General features: G+C 39.2%; 1 protein-coding gene across 1 annotated transcript in view; it reads left to right on the forward strand.

The window, feature by feature from the left end:
• LOC128364092 (phosphatidylethanolamine-binding protein 4) overlaps nt 1-27041 on the forward strand; it is a 51827-nt gene extending 24786 nt beyond the window's left edge. Inside the window, exons 4-6 of the mRNA XM_053324585.1 lie at nt 19764-19809; nt 20051-20165; nt 26854-27041. Of these exons, the coding sequence (XP_053180560.1) occupies nt 19764-19809; nt 20051-20165; nt 26854-26956 (264 nt within the window). The 3' untranslated portion in view covers nt 26957-27041. The remainder of the gene's footprint in view (nt 1-19763; nt 19810-20050; nt 20166-26853) is intronic.

Genomic DNA, 27041 nt, shown 5'->3' on the forward strand with positions numbered 1-27041 from the left:
TACACTAAGTAAATGCCACATTGATTCAAAGATCCAAATGTGATGTATCTGGGATATATACTTCAGTAAACCAACAATAGTCATAAACTCATTTTTTTCTGATTCAGCTCATCTGTGCTGTACTCAAGAGAAGATTTATGCAACCACAGTCCTGCTGTCTTTTAAAAAAACATGAATAATTACCTCTTATGACTTCCATACGTCAACATTATACAAAAAACAAGTAATTTCCACTTTGTAAAAAAAATTACCTTTGCTTCTTATTTTTAAGCCCATAAAGTCTGTCTGGCCGCTTGACCAGCTGTGAATAAACAAATGTAACAAATGCTCAGACAGACCACATTCTCTCCAGCAATTCAATTTCCTGTCACTTGTGTGGGTGTTGACCTGCGTTGCCCATGTACGGATTGGCCAATGTGACGGGATGTTTTTCTGATTGTGACTGGTGGTTGGTCAGAAGGGTTAATGAGCCTTTTGAGTGATGCCAACCCATAGTGGGAGGTGTTTAATTGACCAGGGTGGGAAGGTCAGATCACACAACCTGAGTTTTGTTTTTTCAAGTGTCAAGGTGAAAGTATTGGATTTTGTTTCAGTGCAGTTGTGATTTTGATAGCAATGTAGGTCAATTTATGAATTACTGCATATATGTAATTCTGAAAGAAAAAAATTAGTGAACAAATATGACTTTGATATGATTTGTTCATTTTCTATAATTTTGTTCCGTCTGTTTATAGGGTAAAGAGACTGATAAGTGTTGTAGACTAACATGCATTACATCACTTTTTCTGATAATGCGTTTGGTAGATTGTGTTGTAAAGATAAATAGTTTCTGCATCTGAGGTCAAGTGTCATGCTATCAAATGTCAAATGGATCAGTGTTGTGATCCTCACTCGTCAAACAATATGAGCTGCTGTAGCAAAATAGCTTTCATACCTATATATATATATATATATATATATATATATATATATTCATTAGTCCAAGGTCATGTAGTGTTGCCATTGTTTCCATAATTAGTGTGTATTCGTTATCCGTAGCCACAGTTATGAGGGTAAAAGGCTTCCTTAAGTCAGCCTAGAGTGAAGTGAGGTCAGGCTGAACTGAGCAACACAGCACTGCAGATTTACTCTGATTCTTCAGCTGAGGTCTCATTAGGGAAACAATGGTAACAGAACAAGGACACACTAGATTTTCCTGTGCATTACAGACGCATCCCTCACCTTGCTTTGAGCTACATTATGTAGCTCTGGCTCTTCACTTATCAAAACGTGCTGAGGATCTCCTCTCTGTGTCTCAGCTATGCCAAACCGCCTTGAACTATGATGAGAGCTATTTGAGGGCCTAATATTTATTGCCACATAACATGGCAGTATTTATCCAGTGTAGAGCCATATGTGAAGCAGAATTTAACCAGAAGTGAAAGATCTCATTGTGTCACTGTTATGTTCAGGCACATTACTTTACTAGCTATAGAAACAGGTAGGTTTAATGGTGTGTCTGAAGAGAATAGAATTTGTTTGTTATGTGGTTTAGGTGTGATCGAATATGTGTGATGATTTGCCTTAATTTCTGATCACTTCTTTTGGATGGATGATTTTCTTTTTTTAATGACTTTGACATCTTTTAGCCGACATTGTAGACTGAGCTGGATTCATGTTGCCTCTACTGGCATACAGTTGGCAAGGGCACAAGGTGAGCATGGCCCTGATGGCATTTTTAAATAGTAAAGCAAATATGGACCAGTTTTTCATTTTTAGAAGCTATAAAATCCCTGTTAAATTGAATTTGCAGAAATGATCATAACATTTTAAAAAACAATAATTTTTATTATCGATGAATCTGTTGATTATTTTATTGATAGTTGTTTGATCTTTAAAATGTCACCAAGCTCAAGATCCAACTTGAAATGTCTTCTTTTGTCCACAACTCAAAGATATTCAGTTTACCATCATGGAAGACTAAAGAAATATTCACCTTTAAGAAGCTGGAAGAATTGCATTTATTCTTAAAAAAATGACTTAAAGCAATTAATTGATTATCAATGAATGCGACTAATCAACTAATTGACTAATCATTGCAGCTTGAAATACATATCAGTATACTTTGTGGGTGAATTATTGATTGACAATCATTTTGAGTGTCTGAATGAGTGTGTGAATGATTAATAAGCTTAAAGCAAATAACAAATAACAAATACCCACTTTTGTAATGAACTTAAGCAGGTAAAAGACCACTAAAACTACCACTTCATGAAGGAACCTTTAGTTACACATTTTATTTGCAGAGCATGGGACAGAAAGCAAAGTTCTTTGTTTGCATTGTAATGTTACTATGTAAGAACTTGTGAATTTGACTGGCATCTTGTCAATCCACAAGGGTTGGCCGCTTGTATGTGCTTGACACTATAAATGACTAACTCACTCAGTAACTAACTAACTTTAGATTTAGATAAAACAAATATTTAGAAATATGCAGAATAAGCATGAGTACAATTGTCATATTTTAATGTTTACGTCAGGTGTCAAATCTTTTACTTAATTGCCTGTATCACTTGTCACATCATTACTTTTGACTGCCAAGAACAATTTACTCCAACAGTTAAGTGTAAACCGTCTTCTCCCTCCAGCTGTCCGGTTTCTTTCAGAACTCACATTATTAGATACTATATATGCATTTTCATCACAACTGCCCACTTTCAATGATCCCACGAGCTGCAGAAACAGTAATTTAGAATCTTCTGCAACACACTCTGTGTTTTACATCAATTATGGACAATTACCAAAATAACCATCAACAGATTGTCGTCTCGCTCTCGAAGTCGAATTCCAGATTGTGAGCCTCTCCCTCCCTCTCTCTGCTTTCCCAGAGTCTAAATCAATGCAGATGTTCCGGTATGGTCTCGCAGCGATAATTACTGTAACAAGCAAATCATTAGTATCTGAATAGAGGCAGCTTATATAAATACAGCACTGGGTGTTACTTTTACTTGTTAATACTTATTCTCTCATTATAGTTTTGGCGGTTTGTGAGTCAACATGATGCAATATGAACTTAAAAAACAGTGGTACGCTTAATGCTCTTTCCTGCTCTGAGAAAAGCCAAGGTGTTCATTATCGCTGTAAAATCCCATTTAAACAGAGATGTATAGCCTTAGGTTTTTATGGATTTTCTCTTACTTTTTATTATGTATGAAGTTTCTCTGCTAGGTTTGTCTCTGTGAAAGGTGTTAGTTTTGTAACATATCTAACTTTTTCTATACTTATGCTGTGCAGAAAAGTTAACATCAAGGTGATTATTGAATTTTCTTTGTGCAATTTTTTTTTAATGAAATGATTGGATAAAAAATCAATTGTGCAAATGTTTATATTCCATATATAGACCAGAAGCATGTTGTTGTTATTGTTGTTGTTGTCGTTCAATTGAACTGAATAGCAATTTAATTACAGACAAGTTACATTTTAAACATGGCAAGAAATTCATGACCTGTTCAGGCTGTGGTCTTTCAGTTATAATAGTCCTAGATTCAGTTCAGAAAGGTCTGTGGCTTGTAAGCATCATATGTTTCTTAACTTCCTCTCTCTGGCTAATTGAAGGCCAGTTGGACTGTTCAGCACGCAGCATGCTGTGCTCATTATTATGGTGCATGAGGGATATGCATGCTTTAACATCCATCTCTGTTGTATCGGCTCCCAAAGGAGGACAGGGCCTGTGTTCTGCTGCTGGTCCGGCAAATACAAACAGTGAAGTATTGTGACTGTATCAGACCAGCTGGCTTTGTGTTTGTGAATTGTGCGGCCTGCAGAGATCGTCTGCTCCACACCTCAAGATGTCCTTTAACTGCAAACTATTAGGCGTGTAACACATTATTGCATTTTGCTTAATGGTTTGCTGTTAAAGGATAACAGGGGTGTTATTCTGTCCTTTTTTTATTGTCAACAATTCCTGTGAACAAAAAACGAATTTACTGCACAAATGGCGTAACTATGTAATGAAGGAATATCTCATCCTATCAAAAAATAAGGCTCTTTTAGTTGTGGGGAGATGACAGTGGGGTTTCATTGCAAAGAGGCATTAGGTTGTCAGACTATGGGTATGCAAACAATGTATTGTTCATTTTTCTCTTTTCCAGAGATTTATTGATAACATTAAACTGATTTAGTAACACCTGGCTTATCTTTAAAAAGTGTAGCCAGAAGTCAGTAAGACAAGTCCTCATAGTCAGACACATTTCTACATCTACACTGAGTGTCTAGATTATATTTCTTACACTTGTGAAATTACAGTTAATATGAAGTTTTGCAAAAAAACTATCTCATTGTAAAGCATTAGTGTCTGAACAGCAGCAAATGATAGTACTGAGTGATTGAAATTACATTTTTAACCTCTACAGTAGCCTCAGAGTTTGTTTTAGCAAAATACCTATCCAATATTGCAAATAAACATACATAATTGCATTGTTCTTTATCCTGTAATTATCTCTACTGTGGCATGTTATGATTTAAGCGTTTATTTTTGACAGACAGCTGCCCCCATATGGAAGCCAAAAACAATTTCCCAGAGGCCAGGCGAACCATAGCTAGCTTCATTGTGAGAACAAAGAGCCATTGGTATTATTCATAATTAAACTCTTATTGTGTACTCTGCTGAATATTTCCATTCTTCTGCCTCTCTCCTGTTCACTCTCGTTTCCCCTCTCGGTACTTTGCACCTCGTGCTGGGAACATCTGTCTGGCGTCAGAGTGGAGCCTGGCTGTGCAGATTGGAGCAGGTAGAGGAGCACATTGTAGCCCAGCTAATGATGAGAGTGTCTGCCCTCTCTCTTGGAGGAGACGCAAGCTGCTGCTTCACGCTCGCTCACTCCACTCATACGCCCAGGGAAACAGATTTCCAAACATATGCAGTATGTTTTTAATCCAGTTGAGCACTTCATTTCCCAGCAAACACAAATAACCTTACGGGACATCCATATCTTATGACAAGGGGGTGGGCGCAAAGGAATTGAACAATTTTCCTTTTTAATGTGATTTTTTTCCCTCCAAAGTTGCTAAACATGCTCATAACCCAGGTTAACAGTTTGCTTGTTTATGGTTTCACAAACTTTTACACAGAAGTACCTCCTGGCTCCAAGTCATATGAAGCAACTTTATCCAATCTAAACTCCACTCGGTGCACCTGTTGTCATCCTTTGTTTAAACTTAAACTGACAGCATAAACACATGTTCTTTGTGTGAAGTGTCTTAAAGAATTTGAACAGATTGTTGTCAATAATACATATATATGTGAAAAGTAAGTAAACTAAGCATCTGTGTACGTGACAAAGAGTTATGCCAAAACTAAAAGAATGTTTTTTTTAGGTTTGGAAGATGTGAGCTGAAACAGTAAATGATCATTAAGCCCATACAACGTATATTTTATATTCTAGCTGAAATCAGCGGTTTGACCCTGATAAAGTTTAGATGCAGGTCATTCACCCTTTTTCATAACAATCAAAACCCTCCCTTGGTGTAAGTCAACAATAGCCCTTAACATGGAAGCCCAGCTGGAGGTGCTTAACATTTAGAGCGGTACTCATCCTGCTGTCAGCTACAGCCAGACAAATGTCAGAGGTGACACTACATGGAGTTCAGCTTTTGGAAGTCATTCGTTCACTAAATTTCCTCAAACTCTCCCTCTAGCCTCTCAGCTGGATTGCTAGTGTTAGTTAAATTGGCTTTTGTAGCTTTTTAGTTGTACTCTTTAATATGTATGTTGTATGTTCATCTGCATTCGTGGATATGTGTGAATGATGAAAAGAGAGAGCAGAAATTAGTGATTTGTCAGGTGACTTCATACCTGGACATGCTGTCACTGTGGTCGTGTCTCTATTGCTCTGCTACATCAGGACCCCTCTGGTCTTGTGTACAAACACCCTGTTATAATATTATCGATCTTCTCTTACTTGCAGCTTATTAACAAACAGGTTCTTCTTCAGTGTGGGCTGCTGCTCTCAATGTTCTCCGCCACCTAAAGGGAGAATTACATAAGAATCCTCCGCTCAATTGTCAGCTCCATCCCCCGTCCACATACAACAAACACACACACACATACACACACACACACACACACACACACACACACACACACACATACACACACACACGCATACACTCTCAGTACTGTAGCTGATAACCTACCAAGCCATCTCTATAACAACTGACCTCCCTGCTATGGTTGCCGTGGTGAGATGGTTGAGGAGGTTTCACTGCATGAAGAACGTGAGCTGCTATGGTTTCAGAAGTCGTGAATGCTGTTTGGACAGCGAGGGAATAATCATCCATAAATTATGGATTTTACAAGTTGCTTAACAGTGTTTTCTACAAAAGCCAAATTCTTGTTGAATATGCCACATAAATGTTTTCTCTTTTGTCTCCACTGAAAGAAATGTATTAATCTCTCACACATTTATTCAAGAAAGTAGGCCTACTGTGTGTTAGTGTGCAACCTTCATTTTACCCTACATACTGTCCTGGATATATCACGATTACTCTCCAAGAAAATAAGGACAACCTGGAAAGCCCTCTTTGATCCAGTCTGTCACACCATAGCCTAGTGGGGGAAAACAAAGAACAGATTGGACCTTCTCCATGCAAATGCAGTTTAAAAACCAGTAGCTCTGCACGCATAAAGGCGCTTCTTTTAATATGTGCCCCCTTTCTTCACACCCACGACCATTGTGTATAAAATCCAGTTTTTCCTGAAAAGATTTCTAGTCGCAGCCGCAGACAATGTTCCCCCACACAAGCTGTCGTCTTTGTCATCCCCCCCCCCCCTTTCCACCCTCCCCTCCACTTCAGTCAGTAAAGCAGGATCTTTGGCAGTCGGCCCCGCGTGTGAATTTTTGTGTTTCAGGGTACAGGTGGGGGGCTTGTCGTAGTCTGCCTACCTGTTCCCCGGTAAACTGGTCAGTTTTGACAGACATGGACAAGGGGAGGAAAAAAAAAGTGGGCATGAGAAGCGGGGGGGTAAATGAACAAATGTCAGGGTTAGCGGGGGGTGACTAGGGCCGCGGCTGACGAAACTGCTTCCTCTTAGGGGTGTCTCTTGATAGGGTACAGTGAAGGGGAGTGAGACATGCTGATAAAAACAACTCACTAACAATTATGCTCACCTAAAATAGCCCTTACTTAAGTATATAGCATGCTTGCCAGTTAATTGTACACAAAAACAAAGACTTCATAAAAGACCTCCTGCAGCCAATGTATTTTCTGGTATTTTGGCATGATAATTAAGTGTGACAGCTATGAATGCAAAATTGGCAGATATATTAGTGGCCTGTCTAACTCTACGTACTGATTAGGATTGTTTGTATTCCAAAAGTTATACTAAACTATAAAATTAGAAAACCGCAGTATAGCACAAAGAACTACATTGTATAATTAGAACTAGTATGACAGCTCACATTGTGTGCAATAAAATTAAGTGCACTGACATACAGTACTAGAAAGAGTGCAGCTGTAGTCTGGTTTAATAAATATACTAAAGTGTTTGACAATTATAGATTGAATCATGGGACAGACTCTATTTTACTGATATTGAATATATTATGCCTATCTTTGTGATTAGTACCAACAATTATGATCGTTGCACTGCAGAGATTGGTCCATTCTGTGCAGATTACAGCCCATATCTGTTCCTAACCAAACAGCATGGCATTTAATGACAGCATTTCTAATATTCTCAGGAGATCATGCTTTTCATAATGGCAAGTGAAAAGCCACTGTCAATACAATATGTTGAGTAGAAGCCGATATTTTATCCGTTATACACTCGAATAATTTGTGTATGACTGCTGCATTTCCTCTGAATTGTTCTCTGGATTTCAACTTGTTCTTATTGATATGCTGTAGGACTAACAACCATGAAATCTACTAAGACCTCTGATCTGTACTATTGACCATTATCATAGCCAAGAGGTTTGTTACAATGTGGTATTTTTATGCTACAGTTGGTGAGAAACCTGTTTACATTCCAGGGTGCCGTATAGTTCACTTCTCTCTGCAGCTCAGTCGGATTCCAAAGCACTGTATAGATTTCTTTCAGCTGATGAAATTAAAAAGACAGCAGTGTGTGTGTGGTGTGCCTTCCAGCAACGCGATTTGCCTGCGAGTTCACGATACGGGTTGAGAGGGGAGTTCCTTTGGGGGGGATTAAATAGCTCCCTCTCTTCCTTCCCTCCTCCCCTACCCTCCATACTTGCAGAACACAAACAGCTTGCAGGGCTGTACAGTGCTTGTACAACATGTTTGCCACAGTGCTGCTCACAGGTAACAATAAGCCAAGGTCAAAGGTTAAGAGGGATTGTGGAGCTCAGATTCTTGTGTGTTCCTCTGGCAAACATTGTGCATACAGGCACAGGAAACAGTGCCCATAGTATCGCTGGCAGAAAGAAAGAGTGAAAGACAGAGAGCATGGGTTGGCTTGGAAGAGAGGGGGTATCAAAACAAATGAGACTGCAGCCGGTTGCATCAAAATATATTAGACTGGTCTATAAGGTTAGGACAGTGTTAATTTTGAGCTCTTTCCATTGGAGCAATCACACCACCTAGCAGATGACAGTCCTCTCCAGAGAAACCACTTGTCATTTGTTCAACCTGTTTAAAATGCTCCATTTAAATGTTATCTTCTTATCAGACAGTTAAAGGAAAGAGTTTGGAAAATGTCCTCCTACAGTCAGTGTAGGTTTATTCCAGTTTTAATTACCCAACATCCGATCTTTTAATCAAACCAAAGAAATCCATTTCAAATAAAAGTCCTGCAAAGTCATATGTAAGTAAATAGTATAAAGGTGTAAGCAAACATTGTGGAGCAGAATGGCCCCAGTCAGAGTTAAATCATTATATGAGAGGGTTGCTATTATTACTGATGCAACATAGAAGGAGCATTTTAATTGTGTAGCTGGTCATGGTGGAGCTAATTTGAACAATTTTATATGCTGTTGGGCAGTTAAATCTATAAAAGTGCAGCGTATTTTATAAATAGTGGCTGATTTAAAAAATCATAATCAGAAAAATAACTGGTAAGAATAGCTAAAAATGTAATATTTAAGTATAAAATAGCAGGCAATGAAAATACTAAGTAAAGTACAAGGACCTTACAATTCTATCCAAGTAAAAGGTACCATTCAACACTCCCTAAATTATCCTTCTCTTAATAAGGGTCACAGATCAGAAAATAACAAAATATTGGTATCATTGATAAGAGGACAATCTGGACCAAGTTATTTTGATCTGCAATTGTATCAATTGCAGACCACTGGAAATACATTTAAAAAGCATATATTGTTAGATTCTTCTGGAAAGATTTCCTTGTTTTTTTAAAAATGGAAAAGATTCAGAAAAATACCCAGATCTATGCAAATTAGTCTTATTTTGTGTAGTCAAAAACTAGATCACGTTGTGCAACTGATTAGCTGGATGTCTATCTGAACTCTGACTGCTAGACTTAAGCCATGGTGAAAGTCTACCTTTGTGATACCAGATTTCTGCCTCCGCCAGGCTCTTTGAATGGGAAGGAGATTATCCATTTAATCTCTTAATCATGCATACTGTGTGTACATAGTTGGTCCTGTGCCTAAAACCTCTGTCCTGATCAGATGTATCATAGCCACCTTTTCCAATGTTTCCCTCTAACCCACAGACTAATTCAGGTTAGCTCTGACACTTTTACACATGCTCCTCTCCAACTGTCAGTATATTATACCCTTGGTGCCCTGTTAAAATGAAAACCAGAGTAACAGTGCATAAAATGGAATGTGGAAATATGTAGATTTTAAAACACAGCTTTTAAAAATCCCTCATAACCACAAATGTATTCAGAATAAAGGCATTTGTTTCATAACATGAATTAGATTACTGTACATTTTGCACAGTATATGTTCCCCAAAAGTAGGAATTAATAATGAAGATGCTTTTTGGCCTGAAATTGCTATTCAAACAATTATGTACTTAGTTTCTTCCAACAAATGCATTCCACATTATTGTTTTGCCACATAGCAAAGCACCCAAAAGACTAAAACCTTTCATTCCAGCAAAGGCCGCTATTGGTCACCATCAATAAAAGCATAAAAGCATTTATTTCCCACGTTTGTCAAATTAACAGCATACTCCATCTCCCATAGGACTTGTAAGGTTCATTAACCTTTCTGTGAAGTGGGACAGGTTTCCAGCAGTTACCATAACCTCTGTCTCGCTCCTGCCTCAATTATAATAGAAGAATTAAACATCCAACGATTCAAAACAGCAATGCTGCCTCTTAAATCCCTTTGTACCAGCTCTCAGTTGTTAATGACTAAAGACACTGAATGAACTATAGAGTTATCAACAGATATAACAGTGGACAGAAGCAAATCAAATGGCTTCTCTTAACAGTGGGGATTACTGATTACTTACTATACATGGACAGTTATTGTTTGATGGCCATAATTTAATGTTTCTAAAATAATGATTTTTAAAAATGGCATGTTGTCATATATGTTGTTGTCAACACAATGTGGGGTTAATGGAAAATACAACTGTCATTATCAGCTGTGTAGAAACACTAATGGCTGATTATTAGTTTATTAATCTTAGCAAATTTTGAAATATTTCACCAAAATGTTCCTGTCTGGTTGTTCCCTGGCCACCGTCTTTCCAAAGTCAAAAGTATGTACTGACCTTGAACAAATTAAGTGGTCAATTACACGCCTGTTGATCTCTTCTAATTTTTTAATAATTAGATTAATTGTGTGGGCATATAGTTCGTTCTCTTGTCCACCTACTCCTACTCCTCCTTCATCCTCCTCCTCTTCCTCTTACTTCTTTTTCTCCTCCTCCTCCGTGCCCAGGCCCACAACGTTTCTATAGTCATTTATTTTGTGTCACCATTCACACTTCAAAAACTTGTTTAATTCTATGGCATTGACTGTCTAATAAGCTTAATCTTCCTCACCCACCCCCTTACATCTCCCCCGTCCTCTCATGTATTAATCAAAATCCCGGCACGTGCCTGGATGTATTTGTAGGCATACAGCTCTATTATAATCTATCCGTTTTCTATCTCAATGGATTTCTACTCTCACCATCGGCAACCGCTGTAGCCATGGAGCAGTGAGGCCTTGTGTTTCTGTGTGTGTCGTATGATGCTACTTGTAGGCAAGCTCATGCTGGGATTTTCCAATGCCACCCCCGTCAGTGGGAAGCCCTACATGGGGACATGTCAGCGCCTTGTTTGCTTGTTGTGCTGATGAAGCTGGGGGTGGGGCGAGTGGGCAGCTTTGTTCAGGTTCCAGGATTCCCTTCAAATGAGTCAGCCAGCCCCCACTCAAACCGACTGTTACCTTGGGAACTCAGGCTTGGGCTTCCCTCAACAGTACTAAAGTACAGACTCATCAGCACCCATACTCACTAACATACACACACAGTAGCTGTAAAGGAAGCAGGACCCAGGTTGGATGAATTTAGTTGATTAATATGCTCTCACTTTGGCCTGTACTGCCCTGTTAGGCCCAATCTGCTCTATGAGAATGAGATGACCAAATCAGCAAGGCTACATTGTTAAGGAGCGTTTGTAATGTATGCAAATTGGACTGAATAGATGAGGGTGATAATGAGTTTGGGTGGCTAGTTTCTTAAGTCAGTGATTTGAGTAATAGTATGCTTCCCTACTAATGAGCATGACCGAAGGAGTGTAGGTTTGATACATCACAAGTGTGTCGGCTGATGTCAGCGATGGCTTGAGTTCAGTTAATAACTGGACTGTTTATGTTTCCAACTCAGTTCATTACCAAAGCCAAATGAGTTTCCTTTACTAAAGCCATTAGTCTAACAGGCAATTGTTAAGTGGGTTAATTTGTTGATGCATTGAAGCAGATCAAGGGTGACTCCCCCACTGGCTTTCACCCTGTCCTGCTGAGGCCAATCCACCCTGCTGAGCTGATCACCATTAGATTGCTCTACCAACCAATCACCCCAGACTCAAGACCATAGGCTTTTAATAACACAGGCTAATTTTACCACTACTGGACACACCAGAAAAAAGTATTATCAAGCTTTTGTTTGATTTAATATGGAACATAATTATAAATGACATTTTGTTGTTTATTTTGATGATAAAGAACTTGAACGAAAAGACAAGAAAACATTTTATTAAAAAATCTGTGCACAAATTAGAATTTAACCAATAAAATATTACTTATATAATATTCACTAATATTCACTTTTTTTTTTTGATGGAGATGTGGGGAGCAACTACATCACTGCTAGTACTTTGCAGAACATGAATACAAAAATAATACATATATTCAGCATAAACAGTCATGGACATCTACCAGCTGCTCAACCATGATATAAATGCCACAAAAACAAAGGCTACTTCCAGGTTATGCATCACATGGCTGTGGCAAGGTCTGTTTGTATGCCACCTTTGTATATCCGACAGGTGGAAGGTAGCCGTCTCCATCTGGCCAGCTTTTGAATTTCAGAGAGTTCGACTGAGGGCCATTGTATATAGAAACCATGTGAAAAGCAACTCTAGGAAGCCTGTTACCATGTAAACTCGGCACAGACCTCCTATAGCCACTAGTAGAACATATTCTAGGCCATCACAAGATGACATTGGTTGTACAGTATTCCACAATGCTCCCTATAGAAAAGCTCCTGGTTCACTGAGTGAGACATGATTTTGTGGCTGGTATCACTGAAGCCTGCAGAGTTACTTGGTTATACAGATTTCACTTCAGTTTGACAAACTTATGTTGAACCTTTTAGAAGTTGATTAGTTCCACTGAGGTTTTTGAGGATTACCCATGGACTAGAGCTCGGAGAGTGTGTTCTACTAAGTGGCCAGCTGGAAGTCTGGGAGAGAGTCAGTTGTGTCCAGGCCTGAATCTGCTGATAGATGGACTCCTGACCTGCAGGAATGTGGCAATCAGAGTTGTAAGGGCTAACAATGTGTCATTTTTAGGATCTCACAAAGTGGAGTTGTGTTGTGGTTGTGCCTACCTTCTTTCTGGCCACCGCTTTCAAAGCATAGTCACTTTGTTATGCAGTTTAAGTAGAGGTGGAGCAGACATGTAGGATGACCAGTCCTACAGACCAACAGTTGAAGACTGTGCCAGTCCACACTTCTACAGACAGTGGCCTGTTGTTGGTGCCACTGTGAGCCATTGTTAAGGGTTGCCTGTCGAGAGTTTAGTCACCAGGAGACATGTTTGCGCTGTCCTGACAAAGAAGGAAAAGAGAAAGCACAGGTAGGGAAAACTCCATCTTTACCATCTACCTGTAACATAGCATCAACAACCGAGAAAATGTACAGGTTGTAACTGATTTACAGACAGAAGTTGTTGCTACCTATATACTTCATATTTGTGTCATTTCATTTGCTACCACTTTCAAAGGAGCCACCCTCTGAATTGGGGTATAGCATCCAAATGATATGCCTTGTGATAAAGTAGTGCAGTATCTAGATTATATACCACCTCACTTAGTGATTACAGGGATAAGCCCCAGCCCCATGAAACCCTGAACGGGTGAAGTGGATATGACAGCGGATTGATAGATTTATGGATAGATGGTGTTGATATAACATTACTAAATCATTTGTCAGTAAATTGAAGCAGGTGAGGTTATTGAATCCAAAAGTCAAGTGATCTTTTCACTTAAAGGCGTCTGGTGACTTGGTAATTTTAAATGTAGAACTGGCAGACTATATTGTTTAACTAAAAAAGGAAATCTTCTATTGATAGTGTTATTAGAAAACAAGAAATGTGATTGCTACCAACAGAAATTCCATGAAAACTTCATCAAGATTACGAAGCCTCCCAGATGAGTAGTAACGTGATTCTCTCACTTTGGGGTAAAAAAAAAGTGCTTAACCTGTAAACGGTGAGGCTCCTTGTGAGACAGACTTTTAATTCACAATAACCCTCCAAATGAATGGGCTGATTAGTGAGGCGAAGATGAGGAGGCAGTCATAAACACTTGGCTTGAGTAGAATAGGCAGGGGGGGGGGCGGGGGGGATGGGTGGCTGTGGCGGTACAAGTCCAGCCTCAGAAATAGAGCTGTGAACACCATCTGTCATGCTCTCTCTCCCCGTCTGTTAGCCTGACTGCAAGTAAAAGGGAGAATGATGCTCTCAGAACTGCATTAGAAGGACGTGGGTGCTGATTGTCGTAGGTGTGGGTTTACAGGGTGTGCTAGGGAGGGGGAGGGAAGTGGTGGATATACAAGGAGGTGCATGAGTAACTCTTGCTGACAAAGGGAAGCACTCACCCACACAGAGAAGTAGAAGGGTTTTTGGGCAAGTGGGTATTCCTGGTAAAACCGCACCCCTGCACCCACCCACCACCTCCTCACGAACTCCTTCCTATTGGCTCTTGTCAGAGGATTCCTAGCAGAAGTTATATAGACACAGATTATACAAACACACTGCTCATCTGCTCCTAATAGCACTTGTATTATAGTAAACATGTACAATGTTTAGCAGGTTTACCTTTTAGACCCACCAGATGTGCATCAGTATCATCAATGATCATTATCAATCATTTCCTGATGGCTGTAGAGGTGGTATCAACTCTAAGCTAACTCTAGAGGAAAACATGGATCATTATGTGGATTCTGATAAATGAGTTGATCTGGAGCAGCATAGGATGTGCTCAGTTGGAACAGAGAGCCCGAGTTGTTGCGCTGAATATTGTTGGTTGGAGTGTCAGGCTATTACGTGACCCACAAAAAAAGCTCTGCTGCATAGCTTTTTCCAGATTTTCAGAATTATTCATTGCTCATAACGTGTAGGTTGTTCAGGATCCTTTAGTCTTTTTTCTGAGTCAGAGTGTGAAATGCAGTCTTTTAAACATGAAGGCAAGCTGGGACAGGATGAACAACAGGGAGAGGCAGTATGAATTATCGGTCACACCACAGCTGGATTCAGGTTATTTAGGTCTGATTTCTTCAGAGGAAACAAGCTCTTACATTAAAAATTGAACAGAGAAAAATATTCCAATGATGAAATCTTGAAATAGTTCCTTTTACATTTGGGGCAAGTATTTGTTGATATATTTAACGTATAAATTCTTATGTTAATTTTGGTATTGAAATCAACAATGCTGTTTTCCACAGTTGTCTCCCACATGGAGGTCAAAGGTCAGGGTCAGTAGTACAACAGCTTGTAGGTCCTGTCTCCTGGACCATTCAGCAGGGCACATGTTTCTGTTATGTCCTCTCTTCAAACCAGGAGTTGTCCCTACTCACTGCCCCCCCTGCTGCCACAAATATATCACTAGACCTCTGGCCAGGCTCAGCAGTGTTATTCATTAAATTGAAATACACTCAGTCACAGTTAGTTTGAACTACAATCAACCAACAAAAAATCTGGCAGTGAAAAATGTTCTGATCATATTGATTGGATTCATGTTTTCATTTCATATACAGGGTGACGTACTGTAGGAGAAAGATCCATGCTATAGTTTCTCTCCCTCTGTTGTTTGCTGCTCACTGTTTCTTGATATATTATATCAAAAAAATGATCTCTTAAAAATGATATTATATATTTAAATATTTAAACACCTGTATGCATCAGAGTTAAAATAATAATAATAAACTGCCATTATGATGCTTTTAGTTTTTACATCTGTGTCAGTTTCTGCCTCTCCCACACTGCTTAGTGTATGATTCACTATCACAGCAACAAGAACGGGTATTCCCCTAGTGTGAGGCTGCAAGGAAATGTTGTCACATTTTGGTTGACAAAATAAATCTTGAATATATTACATGAACTCAATCCAGGTAGTTTATCTCACATGGTGTTCTTGTTTTGTTGCCATTTGAATTAAATCAAATCAGCAACAAAGGAAATTGTCCCTCAACAAAAGAGATTAAATTGTAACTTTATGGTAACCATAGATTAAAGATTACTTAAAAACTCCAAATTTACATGCTGTTACATGTTCCACTTCTTCAGAAATCTTTTTCCTAATGGATAAATTGCAATTATAGCTTGCTTGCCACTGAATCAACTATTTAAAGTACTAAGCTTTTGCTTCTCAGTTGTAAAATGATATTGTCATTTTCTCCATGCCGTAGAATTCTGTACTAGTGTTCGCATGTAAGCTACTTTTATGTCTATCACACAAGAAAGGCTGGTAGAGCACAATCAATTTGTGCATTTAGTACAATGTTGTTGAGGGTGTCATATTGTCATACTGTATGCTAAATATGCTATATGTCTTCTTAATTATGTATTATTGTATGCATTTAGCTCAAAGAGTGTTTGATACTCATGGCCAACTAAATTCAAAACTGTAATTATGTCTACATATGAAATTATAAAGCAACTCTGGTAATATGTTAATTGTTACATGCATAGATAATGAAGCCATGTCGAATCATATTCATCTTTCTGCTGTTGAAATGACACCATTTGTAAATATCCAGAGGTTGGAGCACTGACACAGTAGATGTGATTACTCTGGGTTTTTGTGATAAAGATAAACATTTTAATATTGTTTTTATATTAAAGGGCTTCCAATTTAAACAAATTGCTTAAAGAGACAACTTGGAAATTAACACGAATTAACTGCATGTTTCGCATTTGGATTCTGAGTAAACATACTGTACAGATACAATAGTCAATACTACTGTTTTCTCTGACATCTGCCTCTGCAAATGTAACTTTTATCTGCAGCTTGAGGCCAGCACAGATTTTCCAAAAATATAACTGTATGTAGTTGGTCAGCATAGATTTTGTACTGCAAAAGAGGTACGCTGTTTATTCTCAGTGTACACATTTGAAGACATTTCATTAGAACAAGGGCCCAACACACTTCTTTACACCAGATTTTCCTCTAAATCCTGCACTACATGTTCAGTAAATCACATTTTATCTACAAGTATATGTTACCTTGAAAACTATTTTTAAGTATAATATCTATATATATATATATATATATATATATGTATATACAATGTAGAGTAGAGTTAATATTGTATTTGCTTGTATTGGGGAGCTTTACAGTTTCTGGTGTGTCAAGTCTCAGTGCTTTTAACTTTTCTAACCCTGAGCTCAGCGCATCATCCTCACCGAGGATATCATTGATCAAAGATTAACTTCATCAATGCACAATGTGGCTTTTGATTCCCCCTTACAAAGCTGTAATAGATTTACTATATGAAAAACTCTGTGGTGCAAACATGCACATTTATCTTAAATACTAAAATATAAAATTAAAGTATCACAAAACTAGTTGAAATTACTTAAATTGGATACTTATGTGGGCGCATGTTCACCAGCTCATTGGTGGGTATAACAGACATTGTGTGAGTCTAATAATCATATTACATCCCTAGTTTATGACATCATCATTCAGAGATTTTGCACGGGGGGGGGGTTAATAAGAAAATCATTCAACTGGATTGAGAAGCATTAGGTGAATTTAATTAGGGCAAACTGCAATGAATTCCAACCTGTCAAGTGGTGTTTTAATAATTTGAGTCATCATTTCAATTTTCAGTATATTACCCCTTTGAGATCTATTTTTGTCAACAAATGTAACCATAGAACTTAATCATTATTAGAATTGTACACTTGCATACCTATGTATACCTAATTAAATAAAAATAAGTATTACAAAAATGAAATAACACCTATTAAAGACCATATTATAAGCTTAAATTGTTGTTAATAAATACAGTTAACGCAGCAAGTGGCTGTCAATCATTTAGTGGTGAGAACTTTTCACACTTTGTGCCCCGCCCCCACAGCAGGGTCCCTGAGGGCGGCCGCCCACCATGTGAGACTGTCCTGTAGATTACTGTAAGCAAGTCGTCACTCCCTGTTGAACATCAGGGGTCAGCGACCTCACGCCTATAAAGGCTGCTCTGGAAAAGATTATTATTATTACCTTATTGTTATTATTTATATATGTTTGTATGAATTTTGACTCATCTTTTATTATTTAGCTGAATTTCAATATTGCCTTCATTTGCTGTTGTTTTTACTCGATGTATTGTAATGAAATTAAAAGGGCAGAGGGTGCCATGGAGAGTGAGCGAGAGCCGAGCATTAAAATGTGGGAAAAATGTTGAACGCTCAAATGTTGACTACCTGTTGCTATGGCAATGGGTTTGGATCCTGCAGGCTGCAGGACTCTTGCTATTTCTAAATAAAGCTTTTTTTCTCACTGATCAGCAGATGAAGATACTCACAGTTGAAACTAATCTTCTGAATTTTATCAGCCTGTGTAAACACTGGTGCTGTGCACTCTAATACTTACTGCTTAACCTCCAAAACAGCAGTTACAGGATTATAGATAAAATGATGCACAATAAGGAACACATGCTTCACTACTGCTACATTTTTGTACACAAAGAATAGAATAAATATATATATATATATATATATATATATATATGCTACTGTAATATGGATGAATGAATCATTACACAGTTATACATCTCAATCATTAAGACAGATTTTTGTTTGTGACATTAAATGATCAATATGAACAATAGATAACTCCACACATCATTTCATCACCTGCCAAGTGACAGTTGAAGTATTTTCATAAACAAAGTCTTCCTGGTCCTCCAATCTCCTTTTCCTTTGGTGCACATCATAATCGTGTAACTAATCAAATCTACAAAAAACAATTGTTGCTGAGTTGGTTATGTCTACATACAATAGAAATGCAGCTTCAGTGTTTCAATCCTACTATAATGTGTAATTTATTGGTGTCCATTATCTACTAAACTGAAAACTCTGCTGAAGGAGAGGAGAGAAAATGCTCCTTGTCCTGCACGTCTATTGTCCTTTCGTGCTGTCTAGTAACACAGTACCTTTGTCACCCTGCGGGGGGAGCCTGTGTGTGGAGAAACAGGGCAGAAATAGGTGCTGGGACCAGATATTTGATGCCTATGATGGGGACTTCCATGCTTACCTCAAGTGGGTTTTGGGCCATTTCACAGACAACATATTTAGCCCTTTTCCACCCACTCAAGGATGCAGCCGTCTTGCAGTAAGCAGCCAAGTCTATTAAATAAACATTCCTGTGTGCAATTTGCAGTGTGAAGTGCCTGACTGTGTAGCCTACTTCCTGGGGATGAGGGAGTTTAACCTGACAAATATACAGTAGAAAATACTTATGAAAAATAACTTCACTGCACATCGGGTTACATGATGTCTGTTTCTAGGCAACAAGAAGTTAATATACAATTAATAATATGGGAAATTGCTACCTGGAAAACCACTAACTGGTTTAATTTGCTTGGCAGCTGTTTTTTGTCTGGTTATCTTTTTTTTCATTTGATAGTAATATCACAGATCATTCATATTTTTAATTTGACATATTTAAACATTTTATTGTGAACTTCTGGTAGTTGATTTTTTTTTAATTACTAGTGATAAGTGATGTTTTTCCCCAATTATCACCTAAATGTTGATGTCTATCAGATCTATGGAGGATACAATCCTTTCCTATGATGAAATATAATGTAGTCAAAATTTAGCAATCAGGTTTGACTAACAAAACTGCCTCTGAACAAAATTGGCATTGGCATTAAATGAGCTAAGGAAGTGCAGAATATAGTAGTTGGCTGTGGGAACACAGAACTAAGGGAGTAGTGACCAGATAAGTGACCTTTAACAGAGGTTTGGTCTTAAAAATGGATTATATTGTATTGTAGATATGTCAGCTTTAGTCTAAAAGTTCATCTCCTGAATGTTTTTCCTCACTGACTGTGTCTGAATTAACAGGGAAGTACACTCAAGAAAGGACATATGCAAGGGACAACCCTCACTGGTAAGTAGGGTTTTCAGCTGACCATTCATTTTTTGGATATACAGCTTCTATTTGTTTATTGTAAAATCCAGATGTATGAAGGGGATCTTGAGCCACTTATGTTTAGAAACCTTGTACAATGAAAAAGACTGGGACATCAAACAAGGGTGGCATGATAATTATGCATTTAGCATTTTTTGCCATGTGGCTGCATTCATCAATCTTAGCTCTCCTGACTCTGATTCTTTGTTTATCCCTGCAGACTATCATCCTCCAACTCCACCACAGAAGTCCGGTTTTCACCGCTACCAGTTCATGTTGTTTAAGCAGCCGCCAGACACACCAGTGTCACTCACGGAGCAGGAGAAGTCAGTCCGTGGTAATGACCAGCACTCACCAGCACCTTGAGTTCACAACACTACTGGCCTCTGCGGCATCATCTATCATATACCAACACTGATCAACACAGCTGCCAGCAGTTTGTTGTTGAATCAGCAATAGAAATATTAACCAAAGGTTTGAAACTCAAGGCCCAAACATTTCCTCTCAAATTAACCACATTATATGTTTAAACTGTAGTTTTTGTGGCTTTAGGTTTAGTGTTTTAGGAACTGTATATGTATGAACTCCCTGCAATAACCTTTACAGGCTACTACAGGTATTTTTGTAAGCATGCACTAATAGATTATTCCATTCCCTGACATTTTGCGTTATTTTACCACACTGTAAAATGAGTGGGCTTAATCTCATATTAGGTGATAACAAATGCATCAGTTGCACTATTTAAGCTGATATTGTTAGTGATATTATGTTCCACAACACTCACTGTCAACACTATTGAACCAGTTTTAACCCCAGGTTTCAGTCTGTGGCTTTGTTTGGTCCAGACAGATGTCAATGCACATAATGCAGAAAAAAATCATGAGCGTTTATAATTGTAGCATTTCAAGTTGCTTTAGGAAGATTGTTTTCTCTAAGTGCTTGAACTTAACAAAGGGAATGTTAATGAGGTTAGTGAGTGAGTCTGTTGCAGTGTTAATGCCTGCAGGGTCACGACAAGTATTGTTGGCACCCACGCACACCTGCACGAGCCTTGCTGACCACATCTCGTTAACCTCCACCAAACCTGAAAGCCTCATCAGCCAATACACATGAACATATCTAGTTTTTAAATGTGTTCAATTTTAAACCACTAAGATCATTTAGACATTTTTGTTGCGCGTCTCTCAAAAGACGACCTCGCTTGTTTGTCTTGCAGTGTGCAGAGTTATTGTTTTGTATACTTCAGGTTTTCTTTACTTTTCCTCCCCCCTGAAGTCTCTGGGAAGGTGGGCAACTGCACATGGATGTACAATACCTCACAGGAGGCGTGTCTGACTGTCTGCTCTACTCGGGTCACAGCCGGTGATTTGAGGGGGGGATCAGGGCGTTTTGAGACTTCAAGCAATGCAGCCGTGAATGAGTGGAGCTGCCAGTCTGTGCTGTTTGAAGTTTTGACAGCTGTGTCAGCAAACAATCCAGGCATATTAGGCTGAGGTCTGTTTGATGTTGAAACCTCTGGAAAAAGAAATGTCAAAAGAGATGTACTTTTTTTGTATTTTGTGTATCCAAACTCACATTTGGGGAGGTTGAGATGAACACTTATCACATTGTTAAGGTATTCATTGTGTCAAAGGTAGTTACGCTGAAGAGAAATAATAGCGTGAATAATAGCCTGCTATTTAGAATATTTTAATATTTTTTGTGTGAAGTAAACTGGAGCAGACTCATTTTCTGCTACCAGCTCCAATAGTTGCCCCCACATTATGAAGCGATTGAACTGAGTGGATCCACCCATCCTTAATCTACTGGATGAGTTTAACTCCCGCTGTAGCACTTCCTCTCTCCGGCAAACTGTTCTTTCTATTCAAGGGAAATGAAATTAAGAAATTCACTTTCAGATAATCAAATGTTTCATCGGATGGGTCAATTCTGGAGAGGATAACTGCTTTAGTAAAATGGGTAATGGAAATATGTAGTGCGTGACATATTAAGGATGAACGCCTAGTCATGGTTTATTAATAGAAAAATGTTTGATTTTACAGCAATTATTTGCTCATCTGAATTCATTGGTGTACCTGCTGTATTATTACCGGCCTCCATTTGGCCATGAGCATGGTATTCCTGCACTGACAAGAGGAACGGAGGGAATCCCATGTCTCCCCACCTCCTCCGTTAAGTATGTTCACTTATTAGCGTCTGTCCTCCCTCCATGTGGTGTGACACAGAGAGCATTTTTCATAGCCCATGACATTAATTGATGTGATTTGCAAAGGGAGAGCATTTAGTCGTGGGTGGGAGACTCCTAATGATCGTTTTCCACTTCCAGTAGGACAGTCATTGACTCAATTTTATCGCAAATTTGTTGTCTTTTTTCTTTCATCTCTGACCATCACTTAAGTAATAAAGGGGTGAACAATGAGAGGTGGAGCAGGGCTGTTGTGAGGAACCGTGGGAGTCTGCTGTGCCTCCTGTGTTAAGGTTATGAATGTGGGTCAGTGAACTGATGGAGACAGCTGGTTTGTTACACAAGGAGCTACAGGGGGGCTGTGCTCTTGGCACCGGGCACAGGGGCGTGATCATAGGGAATCCCCATCGCTCTGGCTCAGGAAGGCTGTCCCTGACTGTAGGCTGCCCCCGTGCCAGGGTGGGGGGCAGGCGTGGGCACACAGGCCCTCGTGATACTTGTCAGCCACTTGGCAAGTCCTCAATATGTCCTGCTACTGTTTTGTGCTGGCGAGTCAGTTTGTCAAGGCAAACAGTGTTACAGTGCCGGGGAGGGAAACACTGAGGCCTTTAGAGTGGTCGTCTTGTGTTCTTTCGGCTTATACAGTAGTTTGCACATACACAGACAGTTCACACATCCAGCTCTCTGTCTCCTCACTGGGACCCCAACAGATACTGTGGAATGGTCCCAAACAGTAATGTGGCCTTTGCATGAAAAGCAGCATCTCTATACTGGCTGCAGATTACAGTAAAAGTTGAAAATGAAAAATTGATCAAAGTCATCCTTCTTGTCCAAATCCTCCTGTATTTTTTGTGTTAAATTATGGAGGAGAGGATGAACATGATGATCACACTGCGTGAATGAATGGATCACAGTGGAGTTAGCTGCTGGATGGTGCACGCTGCTCATCTTGCTTCCTAGAGTCCCTACTGCCAGCTCAGCACACTCCACAGTAATTGAAGCCATTTGCAATGTTGCAGTGTGGTAATGGGCAGATCCATGTCTACCACCCACCCACAGCCTCTACCATTAATCAGAGCTGCTTTGAGTCAAGAGAGCCAGGATTTGGTTGCTACAGAAGGCCTGACTTTCAGCCAGGAGTCGGCTGACTTAAAGGAACACTTTGACGTTTGAAATTTTGGCTTGTTGTTTCTCTCTCTCTCTCTCTCTCTCTCTCTCTCTCTCTCTCTCTCTCTCTCTCTGTCTCTCTCTCTCTCTCTCTCTCTCTCTCTCTCTTTAACAGTCTAGTGAGATTTGGGGTAAAGTTTCTAAATTTTTCTTCAACTCCACTCACTGAGCTTAATTGTACTAGAATTTACCACTGGCATCAATAATCAAAGTGGAGCCGAAATGGTTCGTCAATCAGTCAATTAGTCAATTAGTCTGTAATAAACACACAACCTGCAACTATTTTGATAATCAGTGAATCCTTTAAATAGTTCTTCAAGCATAATTGTCAAATTTTCCCAAATTCCAGCATTTCAGTTGTGATGATTAGCTTTCTCCTATGTGATTATGAACTACAAATCTTTAGGTTCAAAATCTTACCCTAACCCTAATAAAACAAGAAATATTGGGGGTTTTAATAGATAGATGGATTACAGAAACATGGAAGAGAGAGATGCAAGAAAGGTCCTGGGCAGGACTCAGACCAGGGACATTGTGGCTCATAGTGGGCGTCATAACTCCTACGAGGAAACTTGGAATTTGATGATGTTTCCTTGGACTTCAGGAAATTGTGATGGCATTGCATTTTTCACTGTATTCTCTTTAGTCTTTAATGGCCAAATTCTTAACCAATTAATCAAGCAAATAATCAGATTGAAACAGGTGAATTGATAATGAAACTAATCATTAGTTGCTGTTCAAGTTGAAATAGACTAATCAAATTGCAAATTCATAGATAATTAAAATAATTGATGGATAGAGCCCTAGTTATAACCCTAAATGAGTGTATGCTTCCTCTATTCACACAAAGTTCTGTTTCTTCTAATTTACTAGGACAACCACTACAAACAAGCTAGAGTGTCAGATGATAAATATGACAATTTATTATGCAGTGAGGTGCAATTTAGTGTGAGCTTCAATACAAGACCATCAACATTAAAACACATCACACAACTCTTCTCCAACGTACCACTGCCATTCATTCATGACAAAAATGAGAGGTGGTGAGTAAAGCATGGTGCATGACAAAAGAATTGTGCATTTTAAGGTAAAGAATAGTAACCAAATATCTTCAACATGTGACTTATCCTTTAAGACTGAATATGGAGTCCCCAGCAAGGTGACAACAGTTGGTAACAATGTAGGCTGCTATACTAACAGCAGGCTGTGAGCTGAGATCGTCAGCCAAACGTGACACCATTCCTCAGCCCAGGTTCCAACACAGCAAGTATCTGCTGCTGAAGCCTTTTTTGCGCAAGGCACATCTCTGCTCCGAGGCCACTGTTCCCTGATTTACCCCTCACTTTTAAAGGCCACAAAGAGAATTTAAGATTGCATTACTGTTACTATGAATATTATGTGAAAAGCTCAGTGCAGCTGTTACCCTGACATGGCTTCTCTTACTCTACTGCGATGAACAGGATCGCTTGGTTTTGAGTATTTTTGAGACACTATAAGAGGTTTAGCAGGGACACCGCCCACACCACTAAATGTAGCAGTTCTGTGTCACCTCACAGCAGTCCTGATCTCCCTGCCATACCCAGACTAGAGAGACAAGGTGGAAACAAAAAAGGAGGCAGGAAGACTTTAACATCGCCCTCAGGTCCCACACTATCTGTCCTTTCCATGAGCAGGCAGATGGGAGAGGCGGAAACACGTCTCCACACTGCAGACAGACACCAGCCTATTTTAAGGTCACTTGTAAGTCTAGGCATTTGCAGGGTACCAGCCAGCGTGATACCACCAGATATTGTGAATTTGCCTCTTTTTGGACTGCGCCCAATGATTGCACAGCTTTAGACAGGATTATGTGTGTAAAGCCTTACAAGCAGTGCCTCATTTTGACTCACCGTTTGATCGTCATTCTACAATAAGATGATCTTCAGTGTGACATTTTCTGTTAGAGGAAATGTTGCCTAACATTGTGGCAGGTTCTCCATACGAAATGAAAAAAAATAAAGTTGAACTATTTGCATGCGACTGTCATAAAAACCAAATCTGTCGCATGACTTAACTATTTCCCACTATTCAGTGAAAAATGTGTTGTGCCCGTACCTCACACTGAAGCTTTCTTTAAAGTGCTACCTCTAAAGGGATGAGGGACCTTATTCTGGACATGCAGGGGAGTTTGAGGATCTGCAGAGGCGGTGCATTATCCCCCACTGAAGCACAGGCCAGAGGGGCCAAAGGGGCCAAGCCCTATCATACAGATAGGTCACTTGACTCCGTTGCCCTCGCTTGATTATTGGAGCATTTTCTGCAGGCAGTACTCATTCACAGAGAGGACCAGGGCAGATTCAGGTACTCATCTGCTCATCTTCCAGTTATTATTCATCATCCTCCCCAGCTGAGCTCAGAACCTGACCTGACCTCATGGCAAACCCAGACACACAGTGGTGTCAGTCTCATTAGCTAAACATGTAGGGAGGAACATGAAGGGTGTATGAGCTGAAAATAGTTGGGTTATAATTTTGTAATACTGTCATTTTTTGTTTTAAACTTTTGATTTCTATAAAGATGAACACAGAAAGTTAAAAGAAATCTGCTTTAAAATGCGATGGCTGTTGTCTGAAAAACAATATTTATTCTGGAAATGGTCTGATAGCTTTAAATAAGACATGTCTGAAATGTAAATGAATCCTTCTTATTTGTTTCTGCATTGTTGGGAAGTGAGTGCACTTGATGTGCGTGGCACTGGCAGAGTGTAACTCTCCTCCCAGATCTCGTCAATGATGCCGGAGGATACAAACTGTGGCTCCCTGATGGTGAAAACAGCCACAGCAAAGGCCTGTAAAGCAGCTGCAGCAAGAGGTCAAAAGCAGTAATGTTTCTATCCAGGCAGAGTCAGACTCGACCTCTAACTGTGAGACCATTCTCTCAACAGATCTGGGCCCTTTCAATAGTTGGCTTTCTTTTCAAAAGATTATTTTTCCTACGCTATACTTGAGCAGCTGTTAATGTAATTACTCCACACGGAAATACCAGAATGTCAGCGATTCCCTGGATTAAGGAGCAAGACATTATCTTACGTACACCCAAACATGTGAAGATGCAGGCAGACAGATATTTAAGTCTCTCCAGAATCTGTTGAAATTTGTAAGTTTAAAGCATGCAGGGTTTTGTTGCCTTGGAATGATAATTACAAATTTGTCTTCTTTTTTTTTCTTTTTTCATAAATGGAGGGGAAACTGCAGGGATTCAGCGGTTGTCAAAATCTAAGAAGTGATATTGTCATACCAGCCGGATGGCCGTCTGGTGTTTGTTTAAAAGGGGAGGGAAGAAAAAAAAACAGTCCAGGCGATTGAATCATATCTTCTTGCCAATACGTCCTTGCGTTCCCACCTCCATCATTACAGCAACATGTTTTATTTTCAGCAGTGCTGTTCTCAGTGACTCACGTCCCAGAGCCATGTGCTGCTCAGTTAGGCCTCAGATCCTTTAAACATGGACTGATCGGTCATGAGAAATGCTCTTGTAATGTAATATAGATTGAACTAAGACTGTACTCAATTTAAGCAGGATATCATTAGGATAAAATACTTTTTGTCTAAAAGACATGTTAAGTTATTTTGATCCATCTGCACAACAAGCTTGTATCAGATTGAAAATTAATATATGTGCTTGTGTCATCCTGCTGTCACAGGTAAATGGGATCTAGAGGCCTTCATCAAAAGGTTCCATCTGGGAGCACCTGTGGCCTCTCTGCAGTTTCTTACCCAAAACTACAAAGACTGAAGGATGCTCAGACACCAAAGAGATGTCTTGGAAGAAGAATCTTTCAATACAATAATATATAAGCTGTTTTTCCACTCACTATGAA

This window comes from Scomber japonicus, chromosome 9 (genome assembly GCF_027409825.1).
Source record: "Scomber japonicus isolate fScoJap1 chromosome 9, fScoJap1.pri, whole genome shotgun sequence".
NCBI classification, from domain to species: Eukaryota; Metazoa; Chordata; class Actinopteri; order Scombriformes; family Scombridae; genus Scomber; species Scomber japonicus.